Genomic DNA, 19853 nt, shown 5'->3' with positions numbered 1-19853 from the left:
TCTGGATCTATTAATTTTTTATTGGTAACTGATCTACTATGAATGACTGAATAAACGAACGAACGAACGAACGAACGAATGACTACAACACTGAACAATCGTCTATATACCGAATTGCCAGTCCACTGGACAACGCGGCTTCGACCTGGAAATATGAATCCAATGAACAACATGCTTAAAACCTAGTATATGGTTCATATGAATTGACTTCGATTCGGAAACGTGAGTTCATCTTGACTCGTAAATGATCGATTTACGGAATCTTATTTGAATAAGTGGGGAAAAGTGCTACACCGAATGTTAGTGGGAGTCACCTCTTTAGCCCGTGATATTCACTTCACAGTCCTGAACAGTCACTGCATTTCATTTGAGAAGATATTTCTATAACGATACATTACTACTGATATATATCATCTAATATTAAATTATTGCAATGAGATATTACTGTCTGACTTATTATAAATATAAAAACCCAATTTTATTTTCCTACGAAGTCTCCAAAGATTTAATATGTATTTTCTTCTATTTATTGTAAATTCTAGATACATGATTTCATGACTTCAAATAGTATAGAAATTGAGAAAATGGATATGTCAGCTTAGCAAGACCGCAAATTTACGCTTGTGTTTTATTCGAGATCGTACTGACAGATTTGGGTTATAAGTTGTAAAGTCAAAGATTGTACACGCTTTCGCTAATGCAAATAAGATAACGATGATATTATGATTTGAGGTCCACAATATCAATAAGGCTTAACATATGATACCTTTTAGAAACACAGGAAGTTTATACAAAAGCACGTGATTTTAAGCGCAACACAATGTTGAAAACCCAAGCAAATTATACACATTAAAATCTCATTCAAACCAAATTATTTAGAAAAATCTTTCAATTATATGACCATTGTGTTGAAAGTAGATTATATGAAATGTACGATAAATTCAAATTTCAATTGATTTTTATTGTGTTTATTGCCATGATTAGTGAAGGGATCGGATTAACAATACTTATCACTTGTTCAATTCAAAATAAGCTTGTTTTATAACCTCATGACAAATGACCCAAAAAAAAAAAAACACAATTTTCATGAAACCTATAAACAATGGTAGATTATGGTAAACCTATAAACACCACAAAGCATGGTACCTATGAAGAAAGAGACTCGAAGGCCGGAACTTCGTCAATTCGTCTATTTACAGTTCTTAAGTCAACCAAGTGTCGCATTGTTGGTCTTCCATGCGGACAATTCCAAGGAGATCTGAGGTCTGCCAAATGTCTTAATATCTGTAATGATCAGAAAACGAAATGAAATTCGCCATCCAATGATTCCAACTCTTCATTGTTCAAAGATCACAGATCAAAAAATGGGTTTAAGACGGCAAAAGATAAAAGATTGATTTTCTTTATAACTCAGATACATCAACATTCTTAAGTACCTTCTGCATCTCACTCCTTCCAAGAGAATCTCCAATCATAACAGATGATCTGCACGCACGTGACGCTAGCATTGCACGTACTTTAGGTGGACAAACTGAATCGGTAGAGTCTTCTCTATAACTGCCAATCATGGAGTATTCTCCATGATTATCGGATAGAATAGATATAAGCTCCTTGACATCTGTGAAACTACCAAAGTACAGGTTATCTTGTTTTAACAGAATAAACCACCATGCTTGCTGCTCTCTGCATGCAAAAAAGAATTTTGGTGATATTATAAATTTACACGGCAAACTTTATTATATTACCTGCAACCCCAAAAGTTATGTTTTTACTGAAAGGAACTGCTTTTAGTTTAAAGCGGTTTCCCGGACGAGCGTGCATGTCCTCCTCCAATAAAAAGCCATTTTTCCTGAAAGTCAAGCACAACAAAACACACATCAATTTTTACTAAGTTGGAAGAAACTGTATCCAGCAAGAAAGTAAGGTTATCAGGAAAATAAATCATGAATGTGGGATGTGATTGATACTAGTTCACACGAAATGAATAAAACCAAACACATCTGTGTCATTATGTTTTGTTTTTTTGAAAAAAAATTCATCAATAGCTCAAAAAGAAATATTCTATGATCCAAATCACATAAACAATAATAATTATATCCATCATAATTCATAAGAATACAAAAAAAGGGTTAACATTGATTAGAGATCAACACCGATGACAAACAATATTAAACGAATATAGAAAATTTCAGTTCTGCACAAAGCCCTGGGTCAATTGCATAGCTGTCGAAAGCGCTCGCTTCGGTCGCTTAAGCGCAAATCAACTCGAGGCGAACTCCAAAGCACAGAAGGTCGGTGAAGCAATCACTTCTGTCACTTCACTTTGATGCGCAAGGTGCTTAGTTGTGCGCTTAATAGAAGTCGCACATGCCTTTTTTTAAGCTTTTGTTCCGTGATACGTGCGCTTCGCTTTGCGCTTTTAGCCCCAGACAATTTGTCCTTTTTTTGGTCCGCGCGCTTTTGACAACTATGGTCAATTGTCAATGAGGTTGCTTAATGAACCACAAACTCAAGCTAAAGGCAAAAATTTATGCAATAGCCACATGTTAAAAGCATTCAGATGCAGAAGAATACAAATGTTAAACAATGAAAGAGTAAGAGGATGCTCCAATAAAACTTGCACCTGAAAGTATCCATGTGCATGGAGATGACTATCTCTTCCTCTGGAGATAACTCCACGTGCAATGGCCTAAATAAAAGATAATCGTATTAGAAAAAATAATAACACCTTTTCTTTCTACTGCCAGGGTTAGAGAGTCTTATACATAGATAGACTATGCTTGCTACCAAGCCAAATGTCTTACCGAAGTAAAGGTTGCTGGTTCAATATGGTTGTTAGTGACAAACGCTCATAATTGTACTTCTCATCTGCAGCATGCTGATGAAAAATTTCTTAAGCACAGAATATGATTGTTTGAGAAAAGAACTAAATATGCAAGAAGTAAACCATACGATAACCACATTTATTTTAAATCCTTCGCTGAAAAGAGGTATATCACCTGGTCTACAATAAAGAGGTCCTGATCCAACTTGCCAATAATGAATCCAAGGTTAAATTGTCCAATGATCTGCGTGAAAGAAAAGGATGAGCAAGTGATGGAAGAACAAAAGTTTTCATAATGTGGCATGACATAATCATGAAGTACAGCTAGCGTGCCGTGATAATTGACTTTGCCTTGTAACAAGTAGCTTTGACATACTTTGCCCATGTTACGTTGTAAAAAGGTAGTACACCGCATTTTTAGTAATACATACACACCAAACTAAACGAAAAAACCCTACTTGTGCAGTTACTCATGAAATAAACTCTCTCGTTAATGTCTTCAAGACCCTAGCCAAAAACAAATTTGTTTCGAGACCAGTCCCTAAACTACTGTGAAGTAGTAGGTAACTTCGGAAGAATAAATGGAATTTACACAAGCATCAGAGGGGCTACAGCATTGAACAAGTTTTTTACAAAAACCTTATAAAAAAACAGGGCATTAGAACCTTCATATGATTAAAGTCTTCTTTCTTAAATAGTCTATCCAACTCCCTGGTAGCAGCAGCTAGAGCCTTAGCCTTCCCCTCCTCATTTGCAAATTGTGAAAGATCCAATGTTGCTGCAGCAAAACCCCTGTACATAACAAAGTTACCGATCATCAAATAATATAAGTACTAAAATTTCTTTCATTTCTTTTAACAGGATTGACTTGCTCGGTACCCTTTCAAATTCATTCTTCCAGATGAATGGTTTAAGGACCGCAGTCTTGACAGCCTTTGTTTACTCCTTGACATCAAATCTTTAACACTAAATTGCAAGGTAAAACCAATGTTTATACCAGAAGAAACCACTGGGGAGTCTTTACCCAAAGAATGTGATGGCAGATCAACATGTGTAAGTTGTGAATTAGTGCTTTTCAAAGCACCAGGAACACCGGCATCTGAGGACGCTCTCTCTTCAATTATTTGCTCCGGTAAGTCAATTGCCTAGACAAAAAATTTCATGTGATTTAGGTATATATATGTGCGCATGTGTGTCCAATAAATTTTGAACGATATATTTATCCTAGCCACGAACAACCAAATGCAAGGGCCTTTATCAGTAGCATACACAAAAATCTATACCTCTCTTGTTCCGCTTTGCTCTTTGTTTGATGAACATAATGAAACATTTGTCTCTGCATCAACAAAGAAACTACTGATTCTCGGAGTTTTTGCTGGTTGAGGTTCACTGCATGTATTATTTTTATAATCATCATACTTTGTGGAATTGACTGGAGTTCTCGGTGATGAAGAATGATTCACTGAGCTATTGTCCCTGAATCTATCAAGAGGTCCACTTCTAAGAAGCGGAACTTCAGACAATGCAGTACCCATGTTTTCTAGTTTTCTCTTATTTACTGTAACAAAATTACTGAGTGATTTCTGGGAGATGTTCGATTGCCGAAGTGAATTATCAGTGCCACCTTTAAGGATCGGCCTTGACTGGAGGGGAGCATCCATAAGTTGGCTTTTCCTATCCCCATGAACTCTGAGCACAAATTGTTTTTTCATTAAATGAACATCAGCAACGAGCTCCTCAGCAGAAGAATCTCTACGGTCCCCTTTAACTGTTGTGAAAGCCGCGCTGCCATTTGTGCATTGTTTATCATCATTTTCCTCTCGAACCACGTTATCATCTGGAAACAATTGCTTTATGGGCATCTCAGTGCTCTCATGTAGAGAATCAACCTTGGAGCCAAGATTCTCCTCATTAAGTTTCTCTACTGTGTTAACTGTATAAGTAACTTGATTTGATGAATAAATCTTCTCCAGAGTCTCCCTTAAGGACTGCAAAATTGTGCTTTCATTGGAGAAATATATTTTCCTTTTATCTGGCGTCACATTCACGTCATATGCCTTAGTTGGAATGGAAAAATCCAAGATTGCAACAGGATATTGTCGGGAATTTGCACCTCTATACAACTCATTCACAAGCTTGCCAACTTTGGGCACGTCAACTGGACGACCATTGGCAAAAAAGAATTGCCGATCTCCTATGTGACGTCCGCTTCCATATCCAGACTTTGAAACAAATCCTTCAACCATACAATCATCTGTGATGCTAACTCTCACAGGTTCTAAACAAGAAAAGGTGCTCATACCAAACACAGTGATGATATTGTCTTTAAGGGATCCACCGCCCTGTGTTTGCAGCACTACAGACCTAGCATTTTTACCAGTTGTGTTGGTGCAAATTAATCTTACTCCTTTTGCAACGAGCGCATAGGCCTAAAAATCAAAACAATCCATGAGAAGGTTTGTTAGGGAAAGTGGGAACATGCTTTCATGATAAAGCCACAAAATGAATGGAATATTGTCTTATCATTCCAAAAAAGAGTCAAGAGTGTCTTAATTATTGAAATTGCAAGTTCACCATTCCCTTTATGGAAGATTAGAACAAAAGTTAAATCAACCATATATGTTACAAAACTATATTCAATTTTTCCAATGATTCTTCTTGTTCATGAAGAAAAATGTGCACGGGTTTTATCGGCCAAAGTAAAAATTGGAAAGTTTGAAATACAGAATTCTTCGGCAAAAGTGAACTCCAAATGATTTGGTCTTTCTAAAATGAAACATTCAATACAGAAGAGACGAATAATGTATGGTGACCTTGAACTCCCTCTCATCCTAAACTCAACATTTTATCACGTCTTTAGTTACTACTGCAAGGCAAATCAATATCTGAAAGAACTCCAAAACACAATAAACCAAAAAGTATTCGAAATCAGAAACTCACATTCAATAAACCAATCAACTTTCCATATTCTTTACGAATATTTCGCTGGAATTCTTTGCTCCTGACTGGTAAATAGGAAAACAATTTCTTGACAGTGACAGTAGTTCCGACCTGACGAGCAGTCTTCCTCTCGGCGGTCAGAAGACCTGATCTATTGTAAGTCAAGTGCGTCGCCACGACCTCACCACTAGAACGTGTCTCTATAGTCAAGTCCCCCAACGCGCACAGCGAACTCAAAGCCTCCCCTCGAAACCCAAAAGTAGTCAGAGACTCAAGGTCTTGAAAACCATTTAGCTTTGACGTATGATGCTTCAAAGCCAATACCTATACAACAAAATCGAGAAACTCGATATCAAGCATTCAGATACAATAATATGCCAGCAAGAGATATTTTTTCAATACAAACACAAGAGAGGAAGCACGAATACTTGACACACATACTCAAATGGCAGTGTTGCAAAACAAGTAAGGAAGCGCGCGAACAACCCGAAGAATCAAATCACACTTCAAGTAAAATCAGATGAAATGAATTAAGGATGATCGGTAGGAAAAATATACCCTGAAATTCTTGGGAGAAATGCCGGAGCCATTGTCAATGACTTGGAAAGACTCCAGACCGTACTCCTTCAGAGCGACCTCGATACTCGTAGCACCGGCATCGAGGCTGTTTTCGACGAGCTCCTTCACCGCAGAAGAGAGGTCCAAAATCACCTGGCCCGCGCAGATTCGGTGAACAACGCCTTTGTTGAGCGGCCTGATGGACGGAGGCTCGGATGCTTCAGAACCTCCAACTTCCATCGGCATTATCGAAATAATTATACAGAGACAGAGGCGAGTATATTTCCTGCCCAACCGTTCCTGGAGCTCGGGAACAGGCCAAACCAAAACCTAGGCGGTGACTCTTGAATTCAGAACTGATAAACATTCTTTAGATATATATTAAAAGTCTCGCAGCTCCGTCGACGACGGTGTCGTGGTGTAGTTGGTTATCACGTCAGTCTAACACACTGAAGGTCTCCGGTTCAAGTCCGGGCAACGCCACTTTTTTTGGCAAATTTCGGATTTCCCTCAAATTTTTAGGAGAGCCGATTATAAAAAATGTAATCTAATCTAATTAAGATGTCAAAATCAGACCGATCCACTAACTCGACATAATTCAACTTGAAAAAATTAGGTTTGGGTTTAGAGTTTTCGTTTTCGGGTCAGATCGGGTTAGACCCTATAGCTGACCCAAAAAATTGATCGGGCTGGGTTGAGTTCGGTTTGATTAGAAAATTTTAATTTTTTTTTAAAAAAATATAATTAATAAATATTGCCTACATTTTTATATATTGTATGTATGAAAAAATATTTATTATATATTTATATCATAAATTTTCATAATTTAATATTTATTTTGAATATTTTTTATTTTCTAAACAATTGTTTATTTGATTTAACAAATATATTTTATTTTTCTACAATTAGACTTTCAAATTTAAATCATATATATGAAAGAGATATTGTTATCATGTGTTTAAATTAAAATATTAATTTTATTTAAAAAAATGTTTTAAAAAAATCGAAATAAAGTTAATCGGGTTGATCGAGTTGATTCGGGTTTGAGTTCGAGTCAAGTGTTTTCGGGTTGACTGGGGTTCGAGTTGAACAATTTTTGAATAGTATTTACTATTGCTCAACCCGACCCGACAGAATTGACACCCCTAAATCTAATTCCTAAAACGCAGTGGGATCTTCGTCAGTTCTAATCTCCTAGAATTTTGTTGTCAAACTTTAAATATTTTTTGGAACGTATGAAGCATAACAAAGAAGCGCACGAAACATAAAAAGTAGCACAAGAATTCTCAAAACTTCGTTTTAAGTCTTCAAAATTTAGACATTTACAAAAGCTACTAATTTTCCCAAAGGAAAAGAAAATGGTTGGCAATTAGATATACAAAGTCTTTCTCTACATAAAGTAGCTAAGTGATTGCTTCTTTCTTGATCCGCCTTCTCCATACTGGTCATTCCACTGTAGGAGCTCGTTCATGTTTTGTGACTCGGTCGAAACACTTGCATGTACCTGCATTTTGATGACAAAATACCAACGTAGTTTTCAGTTCCTCGTACGGGTTTATGAGATATACTACATTCTTGTTCAGAAGGACATGGATTTATTAATGATGACATCTAGTGTAGGTTGAACAACACCAATTGCATTTGGTAAAGCAGTGTGGTCCATAACGAGTAACTTTAGATGACGCCCCGACATTCCCTGGTTCTCGTGAATATACCTGATCATGTGCAACTTTAAAATCATCCATACTCAGAGGACGGATATCCGAGCTGCTACGCAATGCTGGCAATGGCCTGTTCTCTGCTTGAGCCAGCGCTTTCTCCTACGTTATTTCATATCATTTTGTCACATTAGATAGAACATGAAACCCAAATATTGGTATAGCCCTGAAAGCTTCATCAGGACAGAGCACAAACCTTCTTCTCCTTCTCCAAAATTTCTCTAATGGGGCGATGTGCAGTCATTACACAGAGATTCTGGGAAAAAAATACGAAAATTAAGGAAGTTGTTAAGTAATACATAGAATAGCAGTCGTCGATAAAATTGTAGGTTTAAATAAAATTCCCGAAGTTCGGTGATATACAGTGGTGCGCCAACCTTTAAATCACTTCCCGAATACCCTTCTGTCATTTTAGCAACTGCTTCCATATCAAATTTTGGTTCCAAATCTTCCTTGGCTAATATCACCTTTAAAATTTTTTCTCGGTTCCTAGAGTCTGGCAAGTTGACCATCAGCCTGCACAAGATGTAAACAAATTAAGTGAAAGTCGGTTTCCCTTTGCCTGAATACATCAAAAACTTATTTCTTTATGGTTTGGTAAATCACTAAAGAGATTTCAGTGGTCGAGCAGCAAAAGGACCTCCGAGGGAGCCTCCTAATTACAGCCTCGTCAAGATCGAAAGGTCTATTTGTGGCGGCAAGCACTAATACTCGTGCCTTGTCCTTCGTGCGTAAACCATCCCAGTTCACCATAAATTCGTTCTTCATCTTGCGCATCGCTTCATGCTCTCCAGAATTTTCGCGCCTGCCTAGCATGCTGTCAACCTATGGCAACATAATCAAGTAAGAAGTACGAAAAAGCTGAGGAGAAAAATAAAATAAACATCGGTGAATTATACCAACCTCATCCACAAAAATAACACTAGGGGAAATTTTGCTAGCTAACGTGAAGACTGCTTTCACATATTTCTCTGCTTCACCAAACCACTATTTACAAAAATAGAACATGTTGATCATCAAAACAAAAAAGAAAAACGGGCAAGAAAGATTACAACTCAAGAACAAACAATATTGTACTTTCGACGTGATGCTTGACATCGATATGTTGATGAAGTTTGCACCAGCTTCAGTTGCAACAGCTTTCGCTAGCATTGTTTTACCAGTGCCAGGTGGTCCAAATAGCAATATTCCCTTGCATGGCTGCGAAAGCAATAGTTGAGGATTGACTAAACTTCTAAAGATGCACTATAAGTACAATTCAATTACTTTTGTCAACTGTCCTTTGCTGAACAATTCTGGCCTTTGAAGTGGCAACATCACCAATTCCTTCAAAGTCTCTTTCACATTTTCTAACGCCCCGATGTCATCAAAAGTAACACCAATATCACCAGGTGGGATAACCTCACTGAGGATTCTCTTCTCAAATTCATTTTCAGTAACCACATCCTGAAAAAAAAGCAGTCATTCACCTTCCCAGGTTGTATGAAACAATTGGAAACCATCAAATTAATAATTTTATATGAGTAAGTTATAGAGGGGCAGCAATGTTCACCTTAAGAGATTTTTTCAAACTCTCGTTTTCATTTGGAAGACCCAGCAGAATGTTGAGTCCATAACTGATACTGCAATATAAAGCAAAAAAGCAAAATAAATAAGAGCCTAAACCCAAACCAGCTAGTCATTTTCCTTTCTTACAACTCCAGTTATTCTGATTTTCAGTTGTAATCAAGTGTGAAATTCTTGTAAAAAAATTCACCTCTCACTTGAAATGACAAGTTTTGACTCTTTGAGAGAAACCTTAGAATAATGCATTAAGTGATAACATAGAGCCCAGCCAATTATTTTCTCAACACCTATCAACACCAAGTCAATAGTGTTAAAAGAAGAATTTAAGTACATGGCGTCTCTAATTTGAAGTTATAAGTTGTGTGATATCAACTGACTTTCAATAGTCAAAGCTTGGTCTTTGATGCTCAAAGTTTCCAAATCAGGGCATAGGAGACCAACTCGACTTATAACCTGAATTCATACAAGAAAATGAATAAGAGACTCAATGTGTAATGTGAACATAGATAACAAGTTTAATCATAGCTTAAAATCATATGGTAAATAATTCGGTCATACAACATAAAACTGGAGTGAGAATTTACAATGTTTTATAATTAAAATTATCAATCCACATTTAACAAAAGAGTAGCGTTATCACCACCACCCAATTGTTGCGCTATAGATGACAAAATAGAATAACATAACATGCTAAAAAATTATAAAATTCACATCAAAGTGCAAACATATCACAGCAAATTGTTAATCAAACAAAATTATAAACTAATGTCATGTTGCTCTATACAAAAAATAAACACATGGATCACTCCATGGGTTCTTGCCGCATTTTAGACTCTTGTGTAAATGAAGTAACGGGAGTAGCCAAGAAAAAGGGGAAGTAGACAGAGGTGACTCACGGAGCGAATGCTAACAATATTTGACTGTGATTTCATTGTTTCAATGTCTCGATCCAACTGCATTTTCCAGTCTGATAGTACTGTTTCATCCTGTCAAAGTTTAACAACTTCCACAGCCTGCTTAGAATTTGAACAATAGACTCACATATTAAATAGAAACCAACATTTGATTACCTGAGGAATCTGTATGGTCACTTTGTTAGGGAAAAGACGGTTGAGCTGCTTCGCTGTTTTTGGAGTTTCTTTACTTCTATCGTTAAGTCTACCAAAATTATCCTTGAAAAATAAAATAAAATAAAATTTAAACTACATCAAGGACAACAACTCATTCAGTTTCATGTGCAATCTAGGATAAGTGAATCAGACGACGAAAACATGCATGGCCAAATATCATCTTCTCAACTTTGTATCTCTGATTGGTTGTTAAATAAACTTAAATACACATTTAAACAGGATGGAAGTAAACATTTTCTATTTGACTTACCCGAAAGGTAAAGTCGAGCAACGCAGTTTGGTTGCTTCCACATTTTGTGAATAGCAATCCACCAGGATGGGACTGGAGCACATGGTAGGTTGTTTAATGTTAATTCTACAGACGAATGGCTAATAAAAACGTCAAATAACACTTAACTTACATTCTCCTTTCTGTTGTCTGTCAGAGTATGAGAAGCTATTACCACAAGATTTTCTGGTAAATTTTCGAGTTTGGTTTTCAGCGATGCATAGGCTGCAGAACTTCCCACCACAGACTTTTCAATGTCTTTTACAAACAAAATTAACGGAGAACTTTTACTTTCCAGAGAAGCGACCTGTAAAATTTCAACAATTATTCGTATTTTTCCCTTCAACAGAGAAGTAGAGCCAAGAATGTCTTTTATAGAGTTGCAAAATAAAACTATAAGCAAAATGTTTACCTCGAAGAGTTCATTTATGGCAAACTTATCAAAATCCTCAATGGAGCTATCAAGGCATAATAGGTCGGCTGCATTGAAAAAAACCCCACAAAAACAGGATTGATGATATGTTCAAGGGTATAAAATGAAAGATCAGAAACAAAAAAGCAAACAATTACCGGCACAAAGATAACCGTGATCTTCTTCACAAAGGCCCCCAAGATTAGTACCATCTGGGATTGTTTTATCGAATCTAACCCCAATTTTCGAAGTATTTTCCGTAGAGGGAAGTACAACCTTGCCTCTGTAACCATAAATTGGACCCCTGCACAGAACATGTGTTATACCAGATGCACATAAGAACACAAGCGTGTCAATTAGTGCAATACCATATTCTGTTCAGGGCATCGAAAAAGTTGTGTAAGTATCAAATATCATGCTCATCAAATTACTAAAACTGCATGTTCTAAAAATCAAGAGGTATGACAAGTGAAACTGTAAGGTCCAAAATGCGATAACGAATCCAACTGCATGTAAATCTAGGAAAAATGGAAAATGACTAATTGAATTGTTTTAATTGCATTAATTAAATGCGATAGACATGTTTACATGTTTAAAATAAAGTTTTATATTAGAATGCATAAACTGTGTTTTAAGGGTTATTCGAGACGCGATCGAGGAACGGAGAATGAGGACCATAAAGGGAAAATATTTTTATTACACGATTATTTTTAATTATTTAATATATAATATATTTTAAATGAGAATTTTGAAAATAAGGCTTTTTGAGATGTTTTTACGCGCCGAGTCGTATTTTAAACCGGTAATCAATTTTTGACGAAAATAAGGACTTTTTGGGAACTCGGCTAATATTTTCGAAAACTTTTCTAAACGAAATATTTTACCTACACTATAATGGGCCTATTATAATAAGGTTATTAGACCTAGCTTTCTACCCAATTATTTATATCAAAAGATAGAGTTTCCTAAACCCAAAATACTTCAACCACATGTTTAAAACACTAGAAACCTAGGACTTTTCTCCTCCATCAGCACACCCACACACACACGTTTTTTTTAAAGGACCATTCACGAGAATTTGAAGGGAAACTTCAGCAAAGTCTTCTCTCCCTTCTCTCCGCCAACGTTCTTCGAGTCAAGGATTGTTTTTCGTGCGTGAAATACGCAAAGGCACGCCTTAATCTTCCTTCACTCATCGTTTGTACCATATTATGTGTATTTAATATGATTGCATGAAAAATATAATACACCTTTTATTTTCGTTTTTGAGACATATACATGATAAAACTTTGATTTTTATGCTTTTAAATTCATGTTTATGATGCACAAAAGGGCTGTCATGACAGGGTTATGGGAAGGGACGTTTTTCAACATGTTTAAGAATCCATCGAGGCTTGGCTAAGGGCTGGACAAGAAGGGTAAGAAGGTGAACGAAAATTGGGTTGTAGAGGAAACTAGGGTTTCGTTTTTGGTCCTTGAAAGGTGCGGCTACTAACGGCTGTTGGGTCACATCCAGAGGTCCCTAGGAGCTCGAGTCATGGTCCTAGATAGGTTCAGGGAAGGCTGGTGCGAAGGCTAGGGCTGAAGCGTGAGAGGGGGAGTCGCGCAAGCCATGTAGGGCTCGGGTTTGGGGGCTGTGGGTGCTAGGCTCTCTAAGCTCGGTCCAGCAGCTTGTTAGTGGCTCGGTCATGGCCCTAGGATGGCTGGTTAGGGGCTGGTCACGTTGGTTAAGGGCTTGAGTTGAGGGACATGTCGTTTAGTCGAGCTAGTGTTTGGTTCGATTTAGTGCAGAATTTTCCAGCAAGGTTCTAGGCATCTTTAAGCTAAATGGTTTGATTTGGGTTGCATAGGGTATGGTTAAGTGTTAATAAGCTATGGTTCAAGTTTGGTAAAGTTTGGTTAAGTTTCGAGTCAATTCGGGTTAAAATCAAGACGTAGGTTCAAGTTTTAAAAAGAATTGGGAAATTATTCGAGGAGCTTAAGTTTACGTCTAAGAAATTTTTATGGGTGTATTTCAAGATATTATATTAAATTTGGATGGATTTGGGTCGTCATTTTAAGGTCTTAGGGTAAATTGGGAAAGTTAGGATTTCAGGTGCAAAACGGTCATTTTACACCTCAAAAATGTTAGACGTCCTGGCAGTGTCCTGAATGTTGTAATGAATGTTAAAAAGGTTTATTTTGAAAGATTATGAAATTTTATGATGGAAAACGATAAATGCTAAAAGATGTGTTGTATGCTTGGTTTAAAAGAAATTGATATTATTGCNTGTACCATATTATGTGTATTTAATATGATTGCATGAAAAATATAATACACCTTTTATTTTCGTTTTTGAGACATATACATGATAAAACTTTGATTTTTATGCTTTTAAATTCATGTTTATGATGCACAAAAGGGCTGTCATGACAGGGTTATGGGAAGGGACGTTTTTCAACATGTTTAAGAATCCATCGAGGCTTGGCTAAGGGCTGGACAAGAAGGGTAAGAAGGTGAACGAAAATTGGGTTGTAGAGGAAACTAGGGTTTCGTTTTTGGTCCTTGAAAGGTGCGGCTACTAACGGCTGTTGGGTCACATCCAGAGGTCCCTAGGAGCTCGAGTCATGGTCCTAGATAGGTTCAGGGAAGGCTGGTGCGAAGGCTAGGGCTGAAGCGTGAGAGGGGGAGTCGCGCAAGCCATGTAGGGCTCGGGTTTGGGGGCTGTGGGTGCTAGGCTCTCTAAGCTCGGTCCAGCAGCTTGTTAGTGGCTCGGTCATGGCCCTAGGATGGCTGGTTAGGGGCTGGTCACGTTGGTTAAGGGCTTGAGTTGAGGGACATGTCGTTTAGTCGAGCTAGTGTTTGGTTCGATTTAGTGCAGAATTTTCCAGCAAGGTTCTAGGCATCTTTAAGCTAAATGGTTTGATTTGGGTTGCATAGGGTATGGTTAAGTGTTAATAAGCTATGGTTCAAGTTTGGTAAAGTTTGGTTAAGTTTCGAGTCAATTCGGGTTAAAATCAAGACGTAGGTTCAAGTTTTAAAAAGAATTGGGAAATTATTCGAGGAGCTTAAGTTTACGTCTAAGAAATTTTTATGGGTGTATTTCAAGATATTATATTAAATTTGGATGGATTTGGGTCGTCATTTTAAGGTCTTAGGGTAAATTGGGAAAGTTAGGATTTCAGGTGCAAAACGGTCATTTTACACCTCAAAAATGTTAGACGTCCTGGCAGTGTCCTGAATGTTGTAATGAATGTTAAAAAGGTTTATTTTGAAAGATTATGAAATTTTATGATGGAAAACGATAAATGCTAAAAGATGTGTTGTATGCTTGGTTTAAAAGAAATTGATATTATTGCATGTATTTTTATAAAGTGATGGAAACGAGGAAAAATGTTTGGAAGGAAGTGATTTAATTGTGACGGTAAGGAAATGGGGATTCGTGAGAGACGAAGCCTCACGAAGCACCAGTGGAACCCATTTATGGGACAAAGCCCCGTAGGAACCCAACGACCGAATTTTCATCGAAATGATATGATGATATGTAAGATCGAGGGTCAGTTGACGGGTGAGAGTGTCGCTGATATCTCCGTCAACTATAGGCCAAGGCACATAACGGAAAAGTGGTTAATGTTGTCTCGCCGCCTGGTACCATGGTTACATCTGAGATTGATCAATTGACCGAATGATAAAGGGATGGTCACATTTAATGACCGGAATTCACCTTAAAGAGAATGTATATGTATATGTTTATGATGAAAGGAAAAAAAGTTTTAATGTTATGCATATTCATGAAAAGCTATTTTATTAAATATATTTTCACTGTTGTTTGTGAATGTATATGTATTACTTGTTATTATGGTTAAGGTTTGCTGAGTCAATAGAGTTACTAGGTGTGAATGATGCAGGTGAGAATAATCTTGATGAGGATGGAGGACTCGATGGTTGAACTAGCTGAACTGATAGTGCACATAACCTGAAGACCTTTGCTAGTTTTCCGCATTTGTATGCTTTTAAAGATTTTATGACATTTATGACTTTTGATGTTTTTGAGAGGTTTTGAGAGGATTTAAGAGTTTCTGCTATTTTGAAAAATGCTAGTTTTAGGTTTCGTTTGACGGTTTACGATTTTATGTTTTGCATTGCGTTCTTTTGGATTTTCAAATAATATGTTGGTTGGGTTATTTTAAATGATGCAAAGGATTTATATATATGTAAGTATATTCGGCAAAAGTATTTTAGAAAAGAAAGGAAAAAAATTTCTAGTACATATTAAAGAAAAAAGAGAAGTAACGTTTCAGAAACACTGAGAAGAAACATCAAATAACCTCCACCTTTTCACCAGCACTCATCACAGACAGGTGCAACTGATAATGAGATCACCTGGAGGGTTTTAATGAAGAAAATTCCGGATCACGCACACACATTGCAGAAAATGAGAATTTTCAACTTCTAGAATTCAGAAAGCCAATGTCCATTGATATTTATGGCCAATTTTGTCAGTGAACATAACATAAACTTAAAAATAGAGATGATATCACTTCAAATTTGTCACATTATGGCTTAGTTTTAGAATGTAGCTTATTTACCTCACTGAAGACCCTGACAATAACGAACCCACATATTTCACCCGATCACCTGCAAACAAAATAAAGCAATTGATCAAACAGAATATGGTTTCCAACTCACACTCTAACAAACCAACAATAAAGGCTTTGAACGAGATACCTTTCTTAAAAACATAGTTTTTCGATGAAGCCGTATATGCTGCTTGCTTAGGTGGAGCCTGGGAGCTTATAATAGAACCACCAGTATTATCTCTCTCTACACTTGATGCTGGTTTCTTTAACCGTAGTGATGTCCGTCTGGCATATACACGTGCTCTCTCAGGCTTTGAACTTTCCTTTATATAATCAGTCACCCCTGTAGTTGGTACCTGAATAAAATTTATTGTTGTAAATGAATATAAACAGAAAAATTTTACAACAAAAAATGATGAACTGCTTGATCAAGGAAACAGACAGATATACACATTTGCGAATAAGAATGGTGGAGGCTTACCCCAGGCAGTATAATGGAATCAACTACTAGGAGCTTCGCACCAAAATATTGAGCAAGAGCCTTAATCAAGGTTTCCTGATATATTTCAGAACCTGAAAGAAAATCAGACACAATCAAGAAGGAAAAAGAAAATATCAATAATATAACAGAAAATGCAGGGCTATACCTGCAGGACCAGATAATAAAATTCTTGGACACACTGTCGGAAGATCGGCAGCAAATTTTGCAAATTCGCTACACTTTAAATGTATGTATGTCGATCCAATGAGGGCATTCTTCGTGGCTTCACTGTCAAAAGTTATACAAATTGCTAAAACTCACACAACAAAGAAGTAAAAACCAAATACGGTAAAAGGAATAATGATAGTCCACGAGGGGGCACTAACCACACATTCAAATTACAGTAACAGTAAGTCAGAAATTTTCACGTTCAAACCTTTGAGTCAATAGACCGTTTCGTATATAGAATTAAACAATTCATGTTACACATAGCCATAAATATTGAATATAAACTCTTCTCAATCAAACAACTGGTCTCACTTAGACTTTACAAGCCATTTTTGAAGAAGAAAGCAAGGTTTATATAAATAGATGCATTTGTTCACATACTTCAACAGCCAGCACGTTAACAGAAGCCTCAGCCTTTCAACGAGTATTGAAGTTAATATCACGTATTTAATATGCCTCCATAACTATAAATTTGATTGGTTCCATCGGTAAGGGGAAGTGCAGAGATGAAGGACGGGATAAAGATAACAAGACATTGACAAATAATTTGATTGATTTACCTCAGGTAATATGGAAAGTTTTCAAATGAAATGCCACATTTTTTGCAATCAAGTAGTCCTTGTTGTAAGCCATCTTTAAATGCTTGGCGCCTTGATGATATTGAAATAGGAGGGTCAGTACCCTTCTGTCGATCTATAAATTTCCTATGCTCATTGAGGATTTTAGATATGCTGCTACTTATGTCATACTTAGAAACTGTTGAACCAGCGAGAACCTGCATAATTGGTCTAAAGTCATTGTTTTCAATAGCAATCTCCCCACTCCGTGTGTCACGATTTAAACTTCCATTGACAACATCAGGAGATGGAACACTTGTCCTCTCACGAACTGATAGCAAAGGACCATATTTTCGGTCAGAGGTGTCCTTCATTAGGGTATCCTCTAAACAATTATCCTCCTTCATTACGGTATCCTCCAAACGATTCTCCGACACCTCGCAAGCCAAAGGCAATGTTGGCGATTCAGAATCTTGTTGTACACCTTCGCTGTTATGGAATGGAGGAACAAGAGAAAGTTCTTCCCGAAGATTAGACAGTGATGCAAGTGTTGACGCAAAAACCACTGCAGAAGCATCTTTTGATCTTGCCTCAGTTTGTAATCCTTTTATTGGCTTGCCATGGGATTCTAGCATGCTTACTGAAGGCAGCAGACTCGTTGCAGAACTAGTGTCATTGGAAAGTTGCTGAAAAATCTGATACTAAGTCAAGGAAAACTGTTGCTGATACAAGTTGAGGAAGCAGTGACCGGTGTAAGGTTAAAAAAATACACAAAAAATTCTATCTATTAAGAAATACTGCAACTCGGAAATTATATCTTGGCAAAAGGATACATAAGAATGCTCCCCAGTCGAGCTAAAAACCACCTCATCACCTCCATTGAGGTAAATGGTGGAATCCTTAGAATAATTTTTTCCATTGACTTTGACAGAACCACTCTTTCCAGTAATTTCAAGTAAAGTAACTGATATTCCTCCCTAGGGATCAACAATAATTGATGTCGCAATAGGCATCAAATCAATAAAAATCTGAACAGGGACAAATATTTTCAAATACAAAAACCAAGGTAACCAGGGAAGCAGGTATTCAATGACCTGATGACAAAACTTGCACTTTTAAAAATTAACACAAAATTTTGGGGTTGTTTTTTTTACTGAGGGATGACTGCCAAATCTTCCTATTGTCACACCCCTGAAGGTAACTACAAGAAAATAAATAACGCTTACCTCTGTCTCAATTTGTTTCAGACAACACAAGGATTTACAAACTTCTGCATCACGCACCCACAAGTCAAATTGATTACCTTGGCCAACAGTGAAAGTGGGCCTCTGCATAACAACATGCGGAATCTGGATTGTATTTTGCAGTAAAAGGTCAGTATGAAATTTTATCAAAATAAAGAATGAGAAATATCATGAAATTGATTGAATAAGCATAAGCCTACCTGTGAGCACTGTGAAATAAGTTTTCCCCATGCAACTCCAGCATTAGATTTCATTTGACTTTTCTTCCTCCCATTCTCTACCGGCACAATGGAATTTACTTTCTCTACATCAATCACAGAATTACCTACATTCACAGCACACAATTCGCAACTGAAAAATTCAATAATTCACCAAAAAATCATCGAGTAAACTCGAGAATTAGGAAAACTTCATGAAAGAACTCAATAATTTACCAAAAAAAAACATCAAGAACACCCAAGGATTTGAGTCATAAAAAACAGAACAAGAAAAAATGAATCCACATGCAACTCAAAGATCACACCTAAGCAAAGAAACTAAAGTCTCACTTTCAACTGCCACTTCCGGAGGTTTCTCCACCCCCACAGCTTCTAATTTCTCTAGGCAGCCACCTCCGGAAAGCTCATCCAATCCACCATCATTTCTAACAAATTCATTTCCCGCCGCCGCCAGACCCACCGCTTCCTCCGCAGACACCGAATCATTCTTAGATAAAGAAGACGCATCGGACAACTGTGCGCACAAAAACCCGACAGAAATTTAAAACCACAGAAACCCGAAACGCGAAAAAAAAAGAAGCCGATTGAAAAAAATCAAACCTTGGGTCGTTTCCCGACAGGCAAAGAAGATGGCGGAGAAGAAAGTGAAAGATGGCGCTTAGAAGAAGAGCTCCGCCTCGTTTCCACCATTGCTGATCTAATCTTCAGAAAAACACCTAAAGATTTAATTTTTTCTGAGACAAAATAATCATAAACAAACTGTATATGTAGATACGAATGGTTATCTGTTTGGTTTTTGTGTGTATATGTACATTATGCTGATGTAATGGGATTCAGAAAGAGAAGTAGAAACAGAGAACAGCTATATATATATATATACACATATATATATATATATATATAATGAAATAACACAAAGCTTTGACCTCTTGGTTTGAAGAGCTTTTTTTAATAAAAAAATCATTTTCGATGGCTTGAATTATATAATACATAAATTCCGTCAAATATATATAAATATATTTATTTATTTATTTATTTAAAATTTCATTGGTCTCAAAAAAAAATTTTATTATGCATAACATATATATGGAAAAATAATATAATATTTAAAAAAATAAAATCGGACGTGAATAAACCTTTTTTGGGCTT

At 36.8% G+C, this 19853-nt stretch overlaps 2 protein-coding genes and 1 non-coding gene across 10 annotated transcripts; 1 reads left to right on the top strand and 2 right to left on the bottom strand.

Moving 5' to 3' along the window:
- Positions 1 to 984: 984 nt before the first annotated feature.
- LOC140978964 (DNA mismatch repair protein PMS1) lies at positions 985 to 6667 on the bottom strand. 6 transcript variants are annotated; one of them, XM_073444255.1, is made up of 12 exons: positions 6323 to 6667; positions 5765 to 6088; positions 4244 to 5253; positions 4094 to 4160; positions 3704 to 3969; positions 3490 to 3616; positions 3000 to 3068; positions 2805 to 2878; positions 2624 to 2689; positions 1746 to 1849; positions 1437 to 1618; positions 985 to 1284 (listed from the first exon to the last, which is right to left on the bottom strand). In XM_073444255.1, exons 1-12 carry the CDS (start codon positions 6566 to 6568, stop codon positions 1147 to 1149), a joined length of 2673 nt encoding a protein of 890 aa, XP_073300356.1. In that variant the 5' UTR covers positions 6569 to 6667; the 3' UTR covers positions 985 to 1146. The 6 variants fall into 6 exon arrangements, 4 of the variants coding, with proteins under 4 accessions (XP_073300356.1, XP_073300355.1, XP_073300357.1 ...); XR_012175688.1 differs by having other exon boundaries at positions 1437 to 1626; positions 4108 to 5253; XM_073444254.1 differs by having other exon boundaries at positions 4108 to 5253.
- Positions 6668 to 6731: 64 nt separating this feature from the next.
- TRNAV-AAC (transfer RNA valine (anticodon AAC)) lies at positions 6732 to 6805 on the top strand. Its single transcript has one exon. It is a non-coding gene; the product is annotated as a tRNA-Val (tRNA).
- A 784-nt stretch (positions 6806 to 7589) lies between these two features.
- LOC140978963 (uncharacterized) lies at positions 7590 to 19537 on the bottom strand. 3 transcript variants are annotated; one of them, XM_073444250.1, is made up of 27 exons: positions 19305 to 19536; positions 19035 to 19218; positions 18687 to 18811; positions 18469 to 18591; positions 18076 to 18219; positions 17246 to 17937; positions 16624 to 16745; positions 16458 to 16549; positions 16125 to 16332; positions 15986 to 16034; positions 11575 to 11720; positions 11417 to 11484; positions 11138 to 11311; positions 10987 to 11058; positions 10677 to 10778; positions 10503 to 10592; positions 9984 to 10059; positions 9797 to 9893; positions 9593 to 9662; positions 9307 to 9486; positions 9118 to 9240; positions 8944 to 9027; positions 8681 to 8865; positions 8418 to 8556; positions 8237 to 8296; positions 8038 to 8142; positions 7590 to 7826 (listed from the first exon to the last, which is right to left on the bottom strand). In XM_073444250.1, the coding sequence occupies exons 1-27, from the start codon at positions 19392 to 19394 to the stop codon at positions 7713 to 7715; spliced, it is 3714 nt and encodes a 1237-aa protein (XP_073300351.1). In that variant the 5' UTR covers positions 19395 to 19536; the 3' UTR covers positions 7590 to 7712. The 3 variants fall into 3 exon arrangements, with proteins under 3 accessions (XP_073300351.1, XP_073300353.1, XP_073300352.1); XM_073444252.1 differs by lacking the exon at positions 19305 to 19536 and having other exon boundaries at positions 19010 to 19202; XM_073444251.1 differs by lacking the exons at positions 9797 to 9893; positions 9984 to 10059 and having other exon boundaries at positions 10528 to 10592; positions 19305 to 19537.
- Positions 19538 to 19853: the final 316 nt, after the last annotated feature.

This window comes from Primulina huaijiensis, chromosome 6 (assembly GCF_012295235.1).
Source record: "Primulina huaijiensis isolate GDHJ02 chromosome 6, ASM1229523v2, whole genome shotgun sequence".
NCBI lineage: Eukaryota > Viridiplantae > Streptophyta > Magnoliopsida > Lamiales > Gesneriaceae > Primulina > Primulina huaijiensis.
The sequence above is the reverse complement of the archived record's forward strand: the minus strand, read 5'-3'. Positions and strand labels throughout refer to the sequence as shown.

Excerpts from the sequence above, each read along its gene's own strand:
- LOC140978964 (XM_073444254.1), bottom strand. The coding sequence starts at position 6,568 with ATGCCGATGGAAGTTGGAGGTTCTGAAGCATCCGAGCCTCCGTCCATC. Across the intron at positions 3,617-3,703 it reads GGAAGAATGAATTTGAAAGG|GGGTTTTGCTGCAGCAACAT; the intron begins GTACCGAGCAAG and ends TGTTATGTACAG. Across the intron at positions 1,850-2,623 it reads ATGCACATGGATACTTTCAG|GAAAAATGGCTTTTTATTGG; the intron begins GTGCAAGTTTTA and ends CTTGACTTTCAG.
- LOC140978963 (XM_073444250.1), bottom strand. The coding sequence starts at position 19,394 with ATGGTGGAAACGAGGCGGAGCTCTTCTTCTAAGCGCCATCTTTCACTT. Across the intron at positions 16,746-17,245 it reads AACTTTCCATATTACCTGAG|TGAAGCCACGAAGAATGCCC; the intron begins GTAAATCAATCA and ends AACTTTTGACAG. Across the intron at positions 11,721-15,985 it reads TTGTCAGGGTCTTCAGTGAG|GGGTCCAATTTATGGTTACA; the intron begins GTAAATAAGCTA and ends TGTTCTGTGCAG.